At 41.1% G+C, this 19,525-nt stretch overlaps 2 protein-coding genes across 2 annotated transcripts; one reads left to right on the top strand and one right to left on the bottom strand.

Annotated features, from left to right (window-relative positions):
- Window positions 1–617: 617 nt before the first annotated feature.
- LOC306913845 (uncharacterized protein) lies at window positions 618–5,753 on the bottom strand (the record flags this gene model as incomplete). Its single annotated transcript, XM_079490655.1, has 6 exons — window positions 618–677; window positions 1,733–2,073; window positions 2,508–2,564; window positions 4,337–4,372; window positions 5,164–5,517; window positions 5,699–5,753. The coding sequence occupies 6 exons, from the start codon at window positions 5,751–5,753 to the stop codon at window positions 618–620; spliced, it is 903 nt and encodes a 300-aa protein (XP_079346781.1).
- A 1,363-nt stretch (window positions 5,754–7,116) lies between these two features.
- On the top strand, window positions 7,117–16,279 carry mfsd8 (major facilitator superfamily domain containing 8). Its single transcript, XM_079490432.1, has 12 exons — window positions 7,117–7,455; window positions 7,783–7,868; window positions 8,062–8,105; window positions 9,440–9,680; window positions 10,104–10,217; window positions 11,135–11,279; window positions 11,396–11,454; window positions 11,596–11,704; window positions 11,814–11,948; window positions 12,063–12,166; window positions 13,121–13,347; window positions 14,116–16,279. The coding sequence occupies exons 1-12, from the start codon at window positions 7,370–7,372 to the stop codon at window positions 14,320–14,322; spliced, it is 1,557 nt and encodes a 518-aa protein (XP_079346558.1). The 5' UTR covers window positions 7,117–7,369; the 3' UTR covers window positions 14,323–16,279.
- Window positions 16,280–19,525: the final 3,246 nt, after the last annotated feature.

Raw genomic sequence — 19,525 nt, 5'->3', positions numbered from 1 at the left:
GTATGTGGAACTAGGCATGCTATCGATCAAGTGTATTCTTCAAAGTATTGGACCATGATGCACCTGTGACGTGGTTCCTGCATACCTCTGTACCACAATCGTAGTTAAACTTGTATGTATTAAAGCACGCATACTTGAATTTGTTTATCATGTATTTTTTGTATTCTTTTACTTCAGAATCAACATATGGTCTTATTATTCAGTGTAAATACTTACTAATCAATGAAACATAGTACAGTAGTTGTTACAGAGTCGGTCTTGTGCTATAGTGTATATACTGTAAATACTACCTGTACTTATTAAAGTGTATGACATTTTGCCGTGTTTTCTTAAACAGGTTGTAAAGTGAAGTTTTACATTGTGAACACAGAATGACAAAGAAAATAGAAATCATGAATAAATGCAGAACATCTCAAGATTATTGATCGCAGTTTATTATAGCTGATGACAAATGCAAAGTCCACTCACAATTTGGGTTTTTGTTATTCACAATTGTTCACTTACAGTACATGATATATGTTAAAAACAAAACCATAAGAAATACTAGTTAAGAGCTGGCTTACAGGCTACAGCATGTAGACAAAACAATGAACTAATTAAGCCCTTGCTGACAATATTCAGACTAGGAATCGCTGACCGTGGTTCCCAACCTTGTATGACTGCCTTGACGGGTCCCCCTTTGACCAAGGAAACACAACTATCAACAGATGTCAGGTTCATAGCTTTTAGTAAATGTAATCCCAGATAGGTTCAGCCTCTGATCCTGTTCCTTCAGTCTTATTTTGATGTACAATTCTCAGTGTGGCTTGGTCACCTCTCCCAGGATTGAAAAAAGGAACAACTTCTGTGAAATTAGTTACTAGTGTGACGATGTGTTTGGGATTTGACATAAAAGGAAAGCTCTCCCATGTCGTAGTTCAAGTATACACCAAAGCCAAATTCCAATACCGCAACTTTCACACTCGCTCACTCTCCTCGCGTCCTCCACTCGCTCCTCGGCTCCGCCCCCAGCGAGGAGGAGTGGAGGAGGAGAGGATTCGATGCGAGGACAGAGTGGTGGAGTGGATTTGCCTCTAGAATCGGAATGTACTCCGCTGTCATTTCAAAGCGACGGCACATTCCGCGATCACAACATGTGAAGGGAATTCCTGACCTGCCCGCAGCCCGCGTTCCTTTTTGCTCGTATAAATAACCCCCCTCCTCGAACAGTCCCTCCTCCGACGGTCTTTGCAAATAACGGACACTATAACAGGAATTATAGGTAGTCTCTCTGACTTACATATTCAGTTCAGTCCACATATAAATAAATACATTTTTGTCACCGTCATTCATAGCAGTCTGTGCATTCAGGCATGCACAGAGATAAATTAACTATAGCTTTTGAGGTGCGCACAATATAGCCTACTTTTATTATGCTTATATCACACAATGCAATAAAAGCCAGTGGCTTGTTGTGGTCCTTTCACTTTCACATAGGCTATAGGCTACTGTATCATTCTGAAGCTCTATTAATTCAGCGAAAATGTGAGGAGAGCCCACTCGACTCCACTCTCCTCCTCGATGGAGCACTTTAACAATCGGAACGTTAACCATTTCCGGGTCAAGCTGGAATGACCCCGAGTGATCGAGTGGGAGTGAGCGAGTGGCCGAGATTTTGGGTATTGGAATTTGGCTCAAGTATCTCTGGCCTAGATGTGACAGGAAGTACGACTGTTGCAGGTTGTGTGTTAACCGAGATTTCATCTCCCTTTGAGGATAAGAACAGGAAGCCATCAGAGACAGAGGGAACGCTCTGGAGTGGGTCATTGTCTGGCATTGGTTTGACATGTGCCACGCTGACATTTGCCACACCTATCCACCAGGATTTCTTGATACCTGTCTTTTCATTACCCAAACAAACCTCCCAGTAGCCCTGCTGACCAGAAGAGAAGCCAGGTGTTCCATGTATAGATGTCAGCAGAGTAACCTCCTCATCGGGAAGGAGATCCTTTAGGAGATCTGCATTCTCTCTCACAATCACTCCATCTCTCATTTTGAGATATTTATTGACTGTCTTGACAAGTGTGACATTCACTGTTGAAAAGAGACAGGAACGTTAGGGTGAAAAGAATAAACCTCGTCCAAAACTAGTGCAATAATTAAAGGTGCCATCTGTAGATTTTATGTTTTGTAGATTTTATCTCCCTCTCTCAGTGAAGAGAGGTAATTGCAATTATGTGATGATGTATGAACTAGACTAGAGTAAAGATGGCGGCGCATCTACTGACAAATTATCTGGTGCACCATCTGCTTCAAATTATTGACATTGTCAACCGTTGTGTCCGCTAGACAAAAGGCTCTAACTTTCTCAATGGAAGAGTAGGTAGACCACCTCCGCAACCTTTGCAATTGTGCTACTAACATACTCTACCATACAGATTGGTTAAAATAATGTTGTATTCACTAAACTAAGACCTGGGGTGTAGCTTTAATAGTATTGATATGCCAGCAATTACTGAACAAATTACCTTGATGTGTGGTGACCTTATCTAGAGCTGCATGTTGTATGTTCAGGTATGGAGTGTCTGTAAGAGAGAAAACAAAAGTAACACGTCAAAAAACGCCGTTTTGGCCTTGACAGTCCATACAACTAAACAGAAAAGTCCTATCTGATTGCATTAAACTCACTCTGGCACTCACTTTTCCACTCGATTTGGCACTCACTTTATGCATGCGCACAGTTACCCTCTATTAGACACATACACAGTATTACGCACACTATACTGTTAAAGAATGTAGGCTAACTTGATATTACTCACATAACTACTTACATATTCATACACTCTTAAAGGGATAGTTCAGATTTTTTTAACTTAAATTGTATGAAATACTTGCCATTAATATAGTGGTTGGAACTGTATTAATTGATTGCCCGAGTCCTGTGGTGGGAGTTCTGCTCTGGTTTTGGTGAAATATCAAGTAGTAGTTCCGGTCATTTTGTGGGGGGCACTGGGGGCCACGCAGTAAAAGTAAATTAATCCACAAAACTAACGTCATTTGTATTGTTGACCTATTTCTAAAATATTAGTGCAACTTCCGTTCTTTTTTTACCCCTATATCACACAGAACTATGTTTTTTGTGTCCATATCACTACGCCCAAAAAATATTTCCATGTGATAGAGGGGTCAAAGTTGAACGAAAGTCGCGCTAATATTTTAGAAATAGGTCAACAATACAAATTACGTTCGTTTTGTGGATTCATTTACTTTTACTGCGTGGCCCCAGTGCCCCCCACAAAATGACCGGAACTACTTAATATTGACCAAAACCAGAGCAGAACTCCCACCATGGGACTCGGGCAATCAATTAATACAGTTGCAACCACTATATTAATGGCAAGTATTTCATACAACGTAAGTTAAAAAAATCTGAACTATCCCTTTAAGAGCTGTATGTTCTTGAGCGAGAAAACAACTCAAATTTAAATCTATGCAGCGCTCTTAAAAGCTATACAATACAGTATATATATCATTATAGAAGGGAGTTCCAACCGTGCCTATAGCAGGCCAGTCTGGTGCATCCCAGAAGCAGGACAGATAACATGCGAACAAGGAGGCACTGGAGCAGCTCAGACGATTTAGGCCCTCGGTTTATTATAACAGGGCGCAAATAAAAAGTGACAACGTTTCGATGTGTAAGTTACATCTTCGTCAGGTCATGACCTGACGAAGATGTAACTTACACATCTAAACACCTAAATCGTCTGAGCTGCTCCAGTGCCTTCTTGTTTGCACAGTATATATCATTCTTTTTAATAAAAAATATCTAGAGCTGCGTGTTGTATGTTCAGGTATGGAGTGTCTGTAAGAGAGAAAACAAAAGTAAAATCTACACTGAACTCTAAAGAGCTTTGCAGAGTGCAGACAGATAATGTATGTATCATTATCTAATTAAGAACAACATGGCATGATCAACATAGCAACAGCATGCAGTCGGCATACTGTTGCTATGTTGACATCATACCATGTTGTTCTTAATTCTAACAATTTTCCAGCAGCTGTAGCCTTTCTGAAAAGTCATACAACAAGCTAAGTAGCCTACTGCTATAAGTTATAACTAGTTTGTTGTTGTATAAATCAAATGGCTGATAATACACATAATATCATAAGAATTATTAGAATGATAGACTGTGTATCTCTCTCTACCATTGTTAGTTCCTGAAATAGAGGGTATGCGTGTGACATCATCATCATACTCTGAAGTTATGCGGGAATGCCTACTGAGTGTCAAAAAACTACTTTTTGGCCTTGACAGCCCATACAACTAAACAGAAAGTCCTATCTGATTGCCACTCACTTTGCCACTCGAGTTGCTCATGTTCTTGAGCCGTACCTGTAAGAGAGAAAACAACTCAAATTTAAATCTATGCAGCGCTCTTAAACGCTTTGCAGACACATTTCCCAGATACAATACAGTATATATCATTATTTTTAATAAAAAATAAAATATCCCTACCGTTTTCAAGATCATAGGATCTTCTCTTCTCTAAACCCCAACATGCAAACATAGAAGTTGATCAATGGTATTATCATGCCATGGTGCATATTTCAATCCAAATCAATCAACGGTCTTACCTCTATTGGAGTTGAAGTGCTTCACAGCTAGTATGGCCATACTGACTAGAAAAGCCAAGAGGGTCAGGATAAACGCTACCTTCCATCCAGTGGTTGAACCTCCAGTCCCTGAATAGAACAAAACTACTGTTTATTGCAAATTACAACATATTTCACGCATACTTGCACAGTACACAGGTGTACTCAGCAGCCTCAAAAAACACATTCTCCAATTCACCTGGGTGCATTTGCAGGTTCATAAGGAGAAGAGAGGTGCCCATTGCTACAAACAAGGAACAATCATAGAGCAAGAAAGGATTATTACTATACAATACGTTGTTGAAATGACAATTAAATTTAGCATGTGTGAATATATGTATGAACGTATGTCTACACATTTGTTGTTGTATGGAAATTGACCATATGATATAAATTTGACATTGACAATAAAGTCTTGAATCTTGATGAATGGAAACTTGTATTCAATATGGGGGAGAGATGTCCAAAGGTGATTTATACTAACCTGTTTAATAATGCTGGTGTTGACCTACTATCTTTAAATCGACTTACCTGTCACATTGAGATTGACATTGGCTTCGGCATAGCCCTGATCACTTCTCACATAACAGGTGTACACCCCTGCATCCTCCAGCGTGGCATTTACCAGTTTCAGGGACACATCACCTGCCCTCAGCCCGTCTGACTTAGCGTCTCGCAAGCCAAATGAGGCACGACCCTTCTGGGACCCTGGCACAAGTTTTCTCTCCCTGTAAAACAACATAGGGGAGTCGAACTGGTCACCACGATACCAGCGTACCTCCAGGCCCTCTGCGTCCTTTGCTGGGGTGAGCCAGCATGGTAAATGGGCTGTGTGCCCGAGAGGCGTTATGACTGGGGCTCCGGGGACCTCAACTGTGAAGGTTTCTGAAATTCACATGGAAAACACCAATTGTCATATATTTTGACTTCATACTGTAGGCTATTATATATAAAGGTGGTTAGCTCAGTGGTTCTCAAGACAAGAGTCAAACTTTTTCATAAATGTTTAAACATTTTCACGATTTTTTGCCACGCCTTCAGCTTCACAGGATCGAAGCGCCCTTACCAGAAGCTGCAATAGAGCACGCACAGAGAACAGCAACAAGATACAGCTTCACCATCTGCATAGAAACATAGGAATTAGTAACCTAATGATAATAACCATGCACAACACATTTTAAATTGTACACCTCTATGAAGGTTGTTCATTACTTTTGCAGATTCTGTGGAACCTAGCATTCCACTGTCTGGCGCACGCACACGCGCACACGCACACACGCGCACACACACACACACACACACACACACACACACACACGCACACACACAGGGGGCGAGAGAGTGAGAGAGAGAGAGAGAGAGAGAGATAGAAAGAGGGGGGAATACCAGAGAGGATGAGATATGGGCGCGTTCGGAAATACCTCACCGGAGCGCACTCGCGTATTAGTTTTGAATTGCACAGTGCGCTCAGTGCGCTATTTCCCAATAAACAACAATATTTGGCTTTGCGGGCGGCCGCGTGCAAATGAAAATGACATTGGATGCAGCAAAATATTAGAATATATCCGTAAAATTTGTAGCAGGGTATTCGGTTCTACATTAACACACATTATGCAGCCATTGATCCTTGGTGGTTTCGGGAATAGGGGCCGGGCTATATTAGAATGCGATGATATCCGGACTTGACCTACATCAAAAACATAATGTAAGTTTTGAATAACCAAATTTGAGGCTACTCAAAAATAAATAATTAAAGATGACTGAACTTTCACTTCACTTGTAGGATAGTAGGCCTACAGTAGCCTACACCAGGAGTCTGACTTCATCATGAGTCCAGAGCCAGGTTCTGGTCTAGTCCACCTGGTTGACGAAAGGGAAGGCGGTCTACTATACCTTTTGTTTCGCAGTGATTTCCAAATGTGATGGTCACGTTATACGTGTTGCAGTGTCCTCTATTCGCACTCTGACTAGATGCTTATTTGGAGTCTCCGTTATCGTAATTCACGAATGCCAAAAGCACGATGTATTGATATCCCTTGGCTTCAGTATCCCTGAATGAATTACCTTCCCGAATCCTGCCGGTTTTCCAGGCTTCCCCTCATAAAATGTATACTTTCAGTTTCAGAATCAGTCACTAAATATTGCGGTGGCATATTTGTGGCCACACAGACGGACCGGGAGGGACAGACAGTGTAATGATGATGCACACATTACAACATTCGGACAAATCGGACACGTAGGCCTACGTGTATAAACTTGCACGGTATATTTATTATATCGTAAACAGAGTGAATTAATGTATGTTATTCTTTTACACTTTTATTTGTTAGTGAGTGGATGTCTGCTCGATTTCGTACACAGGGGGGCGCTCTAAGAGCGAGCCTAATCTAAATCAAATAAACCGAGCAAGAGAGCAGGAAGTGTTTATAAATAGTGTAGCCTATATTATTCCCTCACGTGAGTGAGTGAGTGAGTGGTCTTGTCTTGTCAAGTTTATCATCTGAAGCATTTTTGCGTCGCAGACTTGCATCTCTGCAGTTTCGTGTTCTGTGCTCCAGCAGTGTGGTGGTGTAGGATTAGGATATAGGGTTGCTTACTGTGTGTGAGGTCTTTGCAGAGGAAAGTCAGTCTCTCTCAACAACAACATGGTGATCTAGACTCATTCCGACTTATTGTACCTGGTTCTCTATTATTCTATCTCGGGATCGCAGCAAACCTTTGACATTGGTTTGGCTCGATGCCTTCAACAACAATGTCGGGTGCAATGTCTCAACTGGTCGACTCTGAGGAGAGCACGCCACTGCTCAAAGATGATTCAAGCAGGTGAATGCACACTTTATACACATTGATTGTTGATTCACTTGATTGTACACACATCGTGTGTGTGTGTGTGTGTGTGTGTGTGTGTGTGTGTGTGTGTGTGTGTGTGTGTGTGTGTGTGTGTGTGTGTGTGTGTGTGTGTGTGTGTGTGTGTGTGTGTGTGTGTGTGTGTGTGTGTGTGTGTGTGTGTGTGTGTGTGTGTGTGTGGGGGGCTACAAGGCAACCATATGCTTCCTGCTAGAATCATGTTAGTTTATTAGCTACTTATTGTTGCCTGGGGAATCAATAAATGCACAAGTCTTGCTTCTCTGTCTGATCCCTTGTACCCAGTGATGATGGGTCCCAGGATGACGAATACAAAAGTAGATGGAGGTCTATCAGAGTCATGTATTTTACCATGTTCCTCAGCAGCGTTGGTGAGGATGCCATTCTTGTTGTCACACACACACACACACACACACACAAGTACAGTATATTAGAGACGGATGGCAGTGCCAGCCCATTGAAAGACAAAAGTTAAAGATGATGTATTGCATTGTGTGCCTTCATGGGCATGTTGTAGTACTACATGATTCTCATCTTAATACGTTTTTATTTATATCCCATTAGGTTTCACTATTGTCATCACATCACTGTGGCCGTTTTTGCAAAAGGTAAGCCCTCAAAACATTTCCAATGCCTACAGTGGTGCACTGATAACACTTATGCACATGGAACTGCTAAGATTGAACATGAAGACAGTTTAATCTACCTCTACCCCATAAACTTAAAGTTTGAAAATGTCATGACTCCGGAGTATTGGTAAAAAGCGTGTTTTGAAGAAAACACAAAATGGTGGAAAATCTATGAATTACCGCTGCCTGCCTATATGGGGAGTTACATCTCTATCATGATCCTAGCCGCAATTTGCAACTCTAGATTTTTTTATAATGGGATGAATCTAGAGTTGCAATACCCTCCATTGACTCCCCACTCATCATTTTTCGTTTGCGATCTGCTTGTCTTAAACGACGTTAAACTCACCAACATTGCAGCTGTAGTCCAAGCTTGAATTGTTCTCTTTCAATCTGCCGAGCTTGTTTTTCATAAAAATCCCCCGTAGACATGTTATGAGCTACTTTCTGTCAAGAAGAAGAAATGTTGGAGTTTGGAAGCGCTCCGCCTCGTTTGTATTAAGGGGTCGCGCTGCTGCCTCCTGCATTATGTGCAAATGCGAAACAGATGCATGCAGGGACGTTCAGTGACTTATGACGAGCGCTTCCAAACTCCAGCACTTAGAAAAAGAATCACTTGCACAGAATTTCTTGACAGAAAGTAGCTCATAACATGTCTACGGGGGATTTTTATGAAAAACAAGCTCGGCAGATTGAAAGAGAATAATTCAAGCTTGGACTACAGCTGCAATGTTGGTGAGTTTAACGTCGTTTAAGACAAGCAGATCGCAAACGCAAAATGATGAGTGGGGAGTCAATGGAGGGTATTGCAACTCTAGATTCATCCCATTATAAAAAAATCTAGAGTTGCAAATTGCGGCTATCATGATCCAGGGAATCCAAAACAGAACAAAATGTGACTATGACCTACGGTTCAGGACTTGAATCAACTGATCAAGTGAATATGAAAATGCAGAGAGATTGTTGGTTTAAAATGGTCGTTAGACATATTGGTTGTTCATGTAGTACAAGGATGAGCTGTTGTGACAGTAGATAAAGGCGTAATATCTGAGCTAATGGTTCTTACATGGCGGGACTAATGGAGTATGTTCAACTGATTGCTTTATAGACGATAGAGGAGAGACTTCTATTTCTGGCCTCTGCCTGTGCTAATTCAGCCTAGTGATTTTGGTGGAACTGTAATTTTTTTAACTGTTATAAATGTTCTTAAGTATACTGAGGGGGGGTGTGTGTGTGGGGGTGTGTGTGTGGGGGTGTGTGTTCGAAATAATTGTACTGTACTCCATGCCTAATAATAATGTTTTCTTTTGTAGATCGATGATAGTGCAAATCCCAGTTTCCTTGGCTGGGTGGTAGCAGCATATAGTCTGGGCCAAATGTTGGCGTCGCCTCTTTTTGGCCTATGGTCCAATCACAGACCACGTAGGGAGCCGCTGGCCTGCTCCATCTTCATCAATGTAGCAGCCAACATGTACTACTGCTACGTCTACCTGCCTACCACGGACAACAAGTTTCACATGCTCATGGCCAGGGCGCTGGTGGGCTTTGGAGCAGGTATTACACAGGGGATATGCAGACAAACGCTGCTGTTTTAAGGAAAAATGGCAGATCTACACGCTCATAGCGCGGCACCGAGTGCCGCGCTACGAGCTTGTAGATCTGGTATTTTTGAAAAATCGTGAAAATGTGCCTCAAATCTTTGAATATATATTGTTACAGAGTGAATTTTTTTAACTCAAATCTCTGCTTCTGGGGGGGTTCCTGGACTACATATTTTCAGATTGGGGTCGGCGGCCTATTAGCCTACATATAATTTTTGGGGTCCTTGACATCACCACTGATATAGAAACATAGGTATTTCAGAAAACTGTCACTTTGTACCTGGCACTCCCTCCTTTTGGTTTCATAATAGAACAAAATTATAGTCAGCCATTGATATGGTTGCCCTAACATGGCTGCTGGTGTTGGTCTTTACAGGCAATGTGGCTGTAGTGAGGTCCTATGTTGCTGGAGCAACGTCATTGAAGGAGAGGACCAGTGCCATGGCAAACATGAGTGCCTGTCAAGCCCTTGGTTTCATTCTTGGGCCAGGTATGGAAGACTGTATTCACTGATAATAAATACTTGCAGCCATATTGCTATTCCCAAAACACACTGAAACTGCATTTGCAGGATATGACAAAAGGATTTTGTAAAACGGTATAATGTTACGACTTGGCTCGTAGGCCATACAAAAAGAAGAAAGACTGGCTGGTTTAAAAGTGTTTCAAATGATATATTTATAATTTATAACATAAATTAATTCAAACCTATAACGAAGAATGGCATGTGAGAGTGTGTTAATCAGTGGAATCAGTTGTGTAAGCAATGTATGGATTTGTGGTAAATGTAGTGTGTTGTTGAGAGGACCAATACTGCTGCCATCAGTGAAAGAGAGAGAGTTGGAATGATCAGCTAGGACTTGGCCAGACAGCAGGACCTGTGAGAAGACATACAGGGGAATGCACAAACACACACACACGCAGGCACAGACGGGTCAGGTCAAAGGGGCTGTGACAATACAGTGATGGCAATGTTAGAAGAAGGTGTGATTAAATGTATATTTACGATCACTATGATGTTTAGGATGGTTATCTATCTGTTAATAACAGTATGTATTGCCATCTAACGTATTAGTCAGGTTAGCTAGCAAGCTAACGGCTATTTGGTTTACCTAACTGATTATTAGAATTATGTTTAAGTACTGTGTATATAGATAGAGCTTGTTTTAATAAAAAACTAAATAACCATTATCGTTAAGTGGGGAGTATCAAGATGGTGTTGCGGTGGCAAATTATACCATCAAACCATAGTTTGTTACAGATCAGTGACTATAGTTTATTCTTGGTTGTCTTGTTCTTATTCAGTCTGCTCTTGGAGCTCTTTTTACCAGGCTCACACAGCCAAATAACGTGTTCAAATGGCAAAAGGTATGTTGCTGATGTACTGTGTATGTTTTATGATGTCAGCTATGCAGGCAGGCCTGTCATTCATGGGAGAGACGGGTGTCACCGTGAAGATAATTGACCTGCAGCTCAACATGTACACTGCCCCAGCACTGCTGGCTGCTGCCCTTGGTATCATCAATATCCTGTTGGTTCTAACAGTGCTGAGGTAGGACTCTACCCAGAACTCAATGTTAGGGCCTGCAAAAGTCAGTGAATATCCATTTAGTTCGTTTTATTATTATTATTTTGGAAGTCAAATATCATGCTTTCTGACCTCAACAGAGAGCACCGAGTGGACGACCATGGCAGACACTTCCGAGCTATCAACTACATGTCTGAAGGCACGTCCTGGCCATTTCTACACTTATTTAGTTTCAGTTTGATTACCTTTTTCTTTTTAATGAATTATCCCATACTGTAATTTCAACTGTTGTGCATTGCTTCATAATTACTACATTCTCCTCTATCCACCTATCCTACAGATACAGTTAATGTTAGCCAAGAAACCATAGGAGGCATTGACCAGATAGCGGTCCTAACTTCAAATATGCTTTTCTTCATCATCATGTTCATCTTTGCGGTTTTTGAAACGTATGTATTTCAAATCAGGTTGTGCAATCACACTTGAGAATAGGCCCAAGTGTGTATTTTACCCCACTAGTCTAATTGTAAAATTAAAACGTTTTTCATATTTCCCCAGAATCGCCACTCCACTGTCCATGGACATGTTTGCCTGGACAAGGAAACAGGCTGTGTTGTACAATGGCATCATAATCTCCTGCATTGGATTTGAATCTATCCTGGTGTTTCTAGCTGTAAAGGTAGCATCTCTAAGGTATTTTTTTACTTTTTATTCCACCAGATGTGAGCAAAGAAGTTAATGATATTGTGACATGTGGTCATCTTTCCGAGAGTTGGATTATCAAGGGCATTATTTGCTTCCCTGCAGAATTGGAGACCGTCCTGTGTTGTTAGGAGGCCTGGTCATCGTATTATGTGGCTTCTTCATTCTACTTCCATGGGGAAACCACTATCCTAACATCCAGTGGGCAGGTAAAAAAAGAAAAGAAGAAGGTGCTCTTTGGAGAATAATACAGCACAGTTCTTTAAAAGTTCTATACCTTGAATGAGTCAAAATCAATGTGGAAGGAGGTAAGAAGGTGGCGAACTTTAAAGAGGGTCCAAGGCAGCTATGTGCAGTTGAAAACCCTTTATTTCATGAATCATGATTAAAAAACAACAAGGGTTAAAAAACGACCAATGCGTTTCGGCCAGCATGGGCCTTCATCAGGGTCAATCCAGTGGGCAGGTATTTGATCCATGTTCTTATGTGGTAAAGCTGAGTTACGTACTAAGAATCTGACTTATTGTCGTTATAAGTGAGGACATCTATCCCCTTCACAAGGCGCTACACTAGGGAGGTGGATTGCTGAGGTGGAGCGCCACACCTACCAACACATCACCTACTGTACTACTGTCCCAGTACTTATTATGTCTTAGTCTCCCAAGCTGTGTTTACATTGAGATGGCGATGCCAGGGATTGAACACAGAACCTTGCAACTCAAAGGCGAGCACTCTACCAACTGACATACACGGCCACCATTGGAAAGTCACTTGGTTTTGAGAGCAGTTCTGCCTTTTTTATTATGCATACTTCCAAGTGTGGAAAATGTATCTTGACCCTTCCTGGAATAAAGTTAGTTTCAAGTGTTTATTTGAACAAATGACTGTTCAGAGTTACAACAGTTTTATGGAATAAAGTTACAGCTTGCAGAATAATATTTGGTTGACTGCAAAAGCACCATTATGAACTGTACTCTACTCAACTAGAACTTGATTTAAACATGTCCAATAATTAACTAGCCTTGCATTCAAAGCTTTTTTTGAGGAATCCCTTGGTTTTTCTTCATTCACTGACTTTTAGAATGTTGCAGCCGTCCTCTTTTGCTTTTGTTGAGCGTAGTAACACAACCTTGACTCTGTATGCTTATCTTTTGTAAATGCAGACCTCAAGAACAACTCTGTGGTGAATCAAACCTTGAACCTTGCGGTGGCCTCTAACAGCTCTGTGGAGCCGACAGGCTGTCCAATAGAACAGACGTGGTGTCAGTACACCCCTGCGCTCCACCTGGCCCAGTACATTACCTCTGATATCCTCATTGGGGTGGGATACCCAGCCTGTAATGTCATGTCCTACACCCTATACTCGAAAATCCTTGGACCCACACCTCAGGTAAAAAACAATCGAATACAGTTGAATGTGTAAATACTTTATATTATTATTCTGTGAAATGGCCACCATGTAAATATAGTACATGCATGACATGAACAATAACAAAATTCAATATCATCACAGAAAAAAATCAAATAAAACACTATGTACAGTGAGAGTGGAAGAAAAGTGAAGCAGCGAAGCGCACTAGCACCCTATCTCACAGTTGTGAATGTGTACAACTGTATGTGTTAGGCCGGTATGGCCGAAGAATTATGTACTGTATGCTCAGGAAACCTTTTGATTAACTGAAAGGGGACGACGACATTCCATTAGCTGAACCTACAGAATGTCACAGTACCAAGAGGTTGAGGCTACTCTGCTGTTGTATTAGAGATTTGAAGTAATTTCTCAAGATGACTAAAGCATTTTCTTTCTTTTTTCTTCCTTTTCATGACTTAATAGAGATCTATTCGATCATTAACCTAACTACCAGCATAAATCCTAAAACACCTTTATGGAATATATGTGTTACTAAAAGTTTAGATTGAATTCATACCCATATATCATCCATTTTTTACTCGCTGGTATTCATAATGTAGCGGTTTACTGGTACACACACACACTTTTATTAACGGTTTGAATTTAAATTAATTTAAATTTTATGTAATTTAACATTTTAAAATATGTGAAAGTAATAATAATTTTAAACCACCTGTTTTGTTTAGTTGTGTTTACACATCAGTACTGTGACAAATTCTGACAATCGTATGTTTTATGTATGTGCAGGGTGTATACATGGGCTGGCTGACGGCCTCTGGCAGCGGGGCGAGGACACTGGGCCCGGTCTTTGTCTCCCAGGTGTACACCACCCTGGGGCCACGGTGGGCCTTCAGTCTCATATGTGGGATGGTGCTGGGAGGTATTCTTCTCCTGGGCGCTCTGTATCATAGACTTGTAGCCTTCTCTGTACGCCATGGGCGTAGCATAGACTAACACGTGGAGCTTTTTGAACTGGAAGGCATCCTTCTTAAGAAGACACCTCAGCCAGTGTGCATAGTAAGACCCTCCATGTTAACCACTTAAACCCTACATACGTAGTTGACAGGGCTCTCCGCACCCGCTTCGAATGGAATCAACCGATAATTCCCAGTAGGTTACTTATCAAGCCAATCTTATCGACCTACTGCATGTAGTCTGGAAGCCTACTGGCTGCGATTGGCATTGATAAAACGAAAACGACGATTAAGGTTGGGACCGCGCTGCTGTGTGCTTGCAGTTATGTTTAGGTTAGGGTTTGAGGAGGCTTGTCGTTTCTCAGTAGGCAGTAGACAAAAACGACCGGATTAAGGTTGGCGAACATGCTCTAAGGTTGAGACTGCGCTGCTACGTGCTTGCGGTTATGTTTAGGTTAGGGTTTGAGGAGGCATGTCGTTTTCAGTAGGCTCCCAGCATGTGCAGTAGACCGATAAGATCGGCTTGATAAGTAACCTACTGGGAATTATCGGTTGATTTTCACTCTAATCCGTTGCTCTCCCAGGGCTCTACTACTGTAGATCTGCTAGTATTTTTCTCTACATCAACTTGGTTAATTCAACTCTGAGAGTGTACTCTCCAAGTTACCAATGGAGAAACTAACTGATGATTTTACTGTGTGTTACGGTTTTTATTTACTTTACCATGATGTAGTAATGGTTTTGAAATGCCTTTTTTAGAGCTTGTAACTCAGGGTTGACGTTTAAACTGTATGGTGGCGAGATGAGAGCAGTTTATTTCTTATGAGCTGAGCAAAGATTGCTGCCTCTCCAATAAAGGAGTTATGTCGGCTATGCTATGCTACAGCACTCGTTAGGGAAGAAGCTACATCAAAGATTCTACCAAAAATGTATGTTGTAATGTGTTGGACCAATAGCATTGAATTGATCATTTGAGTAGAGGTCGTCTGATATGGGTTTTTCAGGGCCAATATCGATTCCAATATTTTGGAGGGAACTGGGAGCCTTTTTTTGTATTGACAAATATGCATACATGCACATATATTTGTACACATCTGTCAAAAAGATCAAATCTATAATAGGGCATAGCAGTTGTGGCCTTTTTGTGTTGCCACAGAAAACCCATACATTTTTTCTAAACTATTTATATAAATTATTTTAAGCCTGAAACCAAGCCATGATCCAGGGCTAGGCTCCTGGTGAATCGTGACCATAAAAACATTTGATTCTGTGTAGACTTTTTTTTGTTTTGTTTTTCAAATATGTTTTGACACACAATCAAATGTTTTATGGTCATGATCCACCAGGAGCCTGAATAGCTTGGTAATTACAATTTTAAACTTTACAAATTTAAATAGCAATCTGCCATATTTGGAGGCTTTGGCCTGATTTATCAGTCAGTCTGATATATCGTACAACCTCTAATTATGAACTGCTGAATGTTTGTTACTGTATTTGTAACTCTAACCAAACCTCTATATTACAGCATTGTTGGTTTTAAAACTGTGTTAATTTTACTGTGTGAATGCACAGTACATTATATGTGATGAAGTTCTCAGAATGTCCTTACAGTATAACTAGCACACCGGTGTGGAATTGGAATGCAAATTTGTGCACATGAACAAACTTTAATCTTTTAACTTTGTTTTGTCTCATTGTACTCATATAATTTGTTTGAGTTAAATGGGGCTCGATGAGAATGCACTGAACAAATGACTATTTTAAGCTGTACATATTTAAATTTGTATGTAATTTATGCCAAGATTCTGTTGACCGAAATGGGATTGTGTTTTTGTCTTGTAGCCTATATATTTCAAGTCAAAGTATCCAAGTTCAGGTACTATCGTTTTCCTCCTCAACAGCGTTTAATATGCATTTCTATTAACACTTGCCTGGGGTTATTGAAATCTCCAAGGACTTCCATACTTAAAATAAAATAAAAACCTTAGTGATACTAACACGTTTTCCTTGAATATCATTATTTCTGAGATGAAGTAAACCTTACTAAGCATTTAAAGTATGAGGTATAAAGTACAGCAGCCTTGTGTTCATACATACAACAGAAAGATTGTGTATTGGGTAAAACTGACTTTATGTATCTTTCAGGACCTTTCACTGCTTCATCTCAACCATTACTCTATGGCTCTGGTCTCAGCCACTGCGGTGTATTTTTTGACATTCCGTTTTTCTCAAAAGTTGAATGTTGCCACTACTGTTGGAGCAGCCATAAACTACACGGGTTCATCCCGATGTTCTGGGCATCTTTGATGTTAGTTTGCTCAAACGTTACTCTTTTATCTGCTTTTTACTAAGACTAACTTTACAGTCACTCTACCATTCAATGTAGACAAAGACCTGCGACCTCAAAAGACCTGCGAGTTTACACTACAGGAAATACGTTTTCTGCGACCATGAGACCCGTTTCTGAATTTGTCTATATGTTCTCCCTGTCTGAGGTCCAGTCCAGCACACCTGACAGCCCATGAGTGATTGACAGACTGGGTCCTATCTTGCACCACCCCTTGCCATAAACTTATTTGCCATTTTTAAGGGGCGCTAGCCTATCCTATATACAGCTTTTGTCCACACATGTCTCATATTTGCCATTGACAAATGAAAGGAGAAATTAGGTCAAATTCCGCCGAATATGACGTAAATTTCTGGCAACACAAACATTAAATACCATTGACAATGAAGGGAAAATGTCATGTAGACGAGCAAATCGGCTAACCAATCACATAAATTCAGTTGTAGATGTATAATGATAAGAGCGCCCCTCACTTCACACGGGTGTGACTTTTACTATTTTAAAATAGTTCAACTAGCCAATCTACATCGACATGTTGTGAGCTTGTAGATCAGCTATTTGAACAATTTTAAAATGTTTTAAAATAGTAAAAAATGGCAAATAAGTTAAGGTTAGGGATAAGGGGTATTGGTGCAAGATATAGCTGTATGAACTTCCAAGAACATGGAACACACCCCACACATCTACAAGGCATTACATAATTGGCTAAAACTAGAGTTTTGTTAAATGAAGTTAAGAGTTAATAGCTGTGTTTCAAAGATGTCACAGTGAAGCTTCTTGTAGTTGGGGAACTACTGCTGTGCACATTCAGGGTGTGGCTTCCATTCAGAACGGACTGTTTCTGGAGAACCACCCATCCCGATTGATTTGAAGGACAGATTGGTTTCCTCTACAGAAACAAGTCTTGTTTTTCTCTTGCTAGTAGACTTTTCAATCTGTAATGACTGAAAAAGTGGGTCGGTTGGCCGTCTCTTGCGGTTCCTAGAGAGAAACATTGTATTTTATTTATTCACAAGACCTTGTGTGGTAAGCTTCCTTGCTTTTAGATCCAAAAGTCACTGGACATTCAACACGTTCACAGGGCACTCAGGCACACATTAGATATACCAGTCCAGTGAGTCCATGTATGAACAGTGAACAAGAGGAAAGATTTACTATGGCACATAAATGGAACAAACTTCAGGACTCTGAAACTGGTTCGATTTAGACATCTTGAGGCCACATAGCCTAGTGACTATACACCGGTTTCATGTTCTTTTTTCTTTTTTTTAAACAAATCTTGTTAACAGTTATGATATACAATACAAGACAAGCAAACACAAACACCTGTTTCATGTAATAACTATATTTATTTGCAGCTGTGACATGCTGTGGTTCAGAAGTATTTTCAGTACTCAAATTCTCCAGATAGGTGATTGGTGACATTCTTAGCCAAATTCTAGAAATACAATAGGCCAGGCCTATACTCAAATTTTTGTCTCAGTGGCTCCTCGCCTCCTCCGTCCTCCAGCATGAGGGTGAAATTGGTGATCAGCAGCTTTATAACAACATCAGTGTCCGAACGTAAATCACTGCTGTTTGTTTATTGTGGCCGTAGGTCGCAGATTACTATGAAAACCTGTCCGTCCGTCAGTCAGGTCACCCCTCCATATATGGTTGTCAGTCCATTACACCTTGTGACATCACACGCCTCCATATATGGTTGTCAGTCCATTACGCCAGACAGTTTTCTACTTCTGGTCTGCTTTGAGGCAGGATTCCAGAGAAGGAGGGAAGATATAACCTCATTGTCAGCTCTGTAGCAGTGGCCGGAAAACTGTGTTCTTTTGGATCGGACTATTGAAGAAACACGGGGAAGGTTGCCGTATATTAGATTAGTGGCTCTTCCAAGACAGATTTTGCGCTCTCATTAGAAGGCGGGTGCGAAATCTGTCTTGGAAGAGCCACCCATCGACTCACCAAACCCTGGATAGCCATTCATGGAGAAGACTGGATCATCACCTAGATCTGCATATGGAGCCAGCCAGCAACTCTACATCTGACCTCAAACCCTTAGATCTCCATATATGGAGTTGACCTGTTCTGACATTCCATATGTTGATACTTCCCCACCCGTCCTTCCTCTTCGATGTACATACACTCAAGACACTGCCCCGCTGCCACCCTTAGATCTCCATATATGGAGCTGACCTGTTCTGACATTCCATATGTTGATCGGACCTCATCAGACCATGTACACTCAAGACACTGCCCCTGCTGCCACCCTTAGATCTCCATATATGGAGCTAACCTGTTCTGACATTCCATATGTTGATCGGACCTCATCAGACCATGTACACTCAAGACTCCATTATGGCCAGTACAGAATTCATTGACCCCTCATGCCAAAACTCCCCGGAAGTCTGCCGTCACCCAGGCGGATGCGTGCTCACTTCTTGCCCTCAGGGCGTCTTACTGGTTTACAGAATTAGTGAGATTTTTTTGATTATTTAACGTACATCTGATTACAAAATAAGACTTGGATATTATAGACTCACTATAGTTAAAGACTAACTTCATGTCCTCTTTGGTCTTCCTCTGGGCCTCCTGCCTGCCTGGCAGTTCCAACCTCAGAATCTAGCTCCTTCTACTAAAATAATCAAACACCTCGCTCTGAGTTTGTACATGTCTAAACCATCTCAGTCTGGCCTCTCTGGCTATCTCTATCTCCAAATCATCTAGCTCTGGTCCATTAGGCTATGGACCATGCAGAGCTACAAAACATTTAACATGCGCTGTCCCTCTGATGTATTAATTACTGTTCCTGTCCATCCTTAGTTGTTATTCCCAGAGAGAAACTCAACATTTTAGTCTCTGCCACCTCCAGCTCTGCTTCCATGCAGTCTTTTCCTCAGTG

This window comes from Electrona antarctica (assembly GCF_951216825.1).
Source record: "Electrona antarctica genome assembly, chromosome: 21".
NCBI classification, from domain to species: Eukaryota; Metazoa; Chordata; class Actinopteri; order Myctophiformes; family Myctophidae; genus Electrona; species Electrona antarctica.
This window is presented reverse-complemented; position numbering and strand designations above follow the sequence as displayed.

What these genes read in the sequence shown, in the direction of transcription:
- mfsd8 (XM_079490432.1), top strand. Translation starts at nt 7,370, where the DNA reads ATGCCTTCAACAACAATGTCGGGTGCAATGTCTCAACTGGTCGACTCT. An exon ending in CTCAAAGATGATTCAAGCAG is followed by an intron (nt 7,456 to 7,782) that starts GTGAATGCACAC and finishes CCTTGTACCCAG; the next exon opens with TGATGATGGGTCCCAGGATG. An exon ending in TATCAACTACATGTCTGAAG is followed by an intron (nt 11,455 to 11,595) that starts GCACGTCCTGGC and finishes CCTATCCTACAG; the next exon opens with ATACAGTTAATGTTAGCCAA.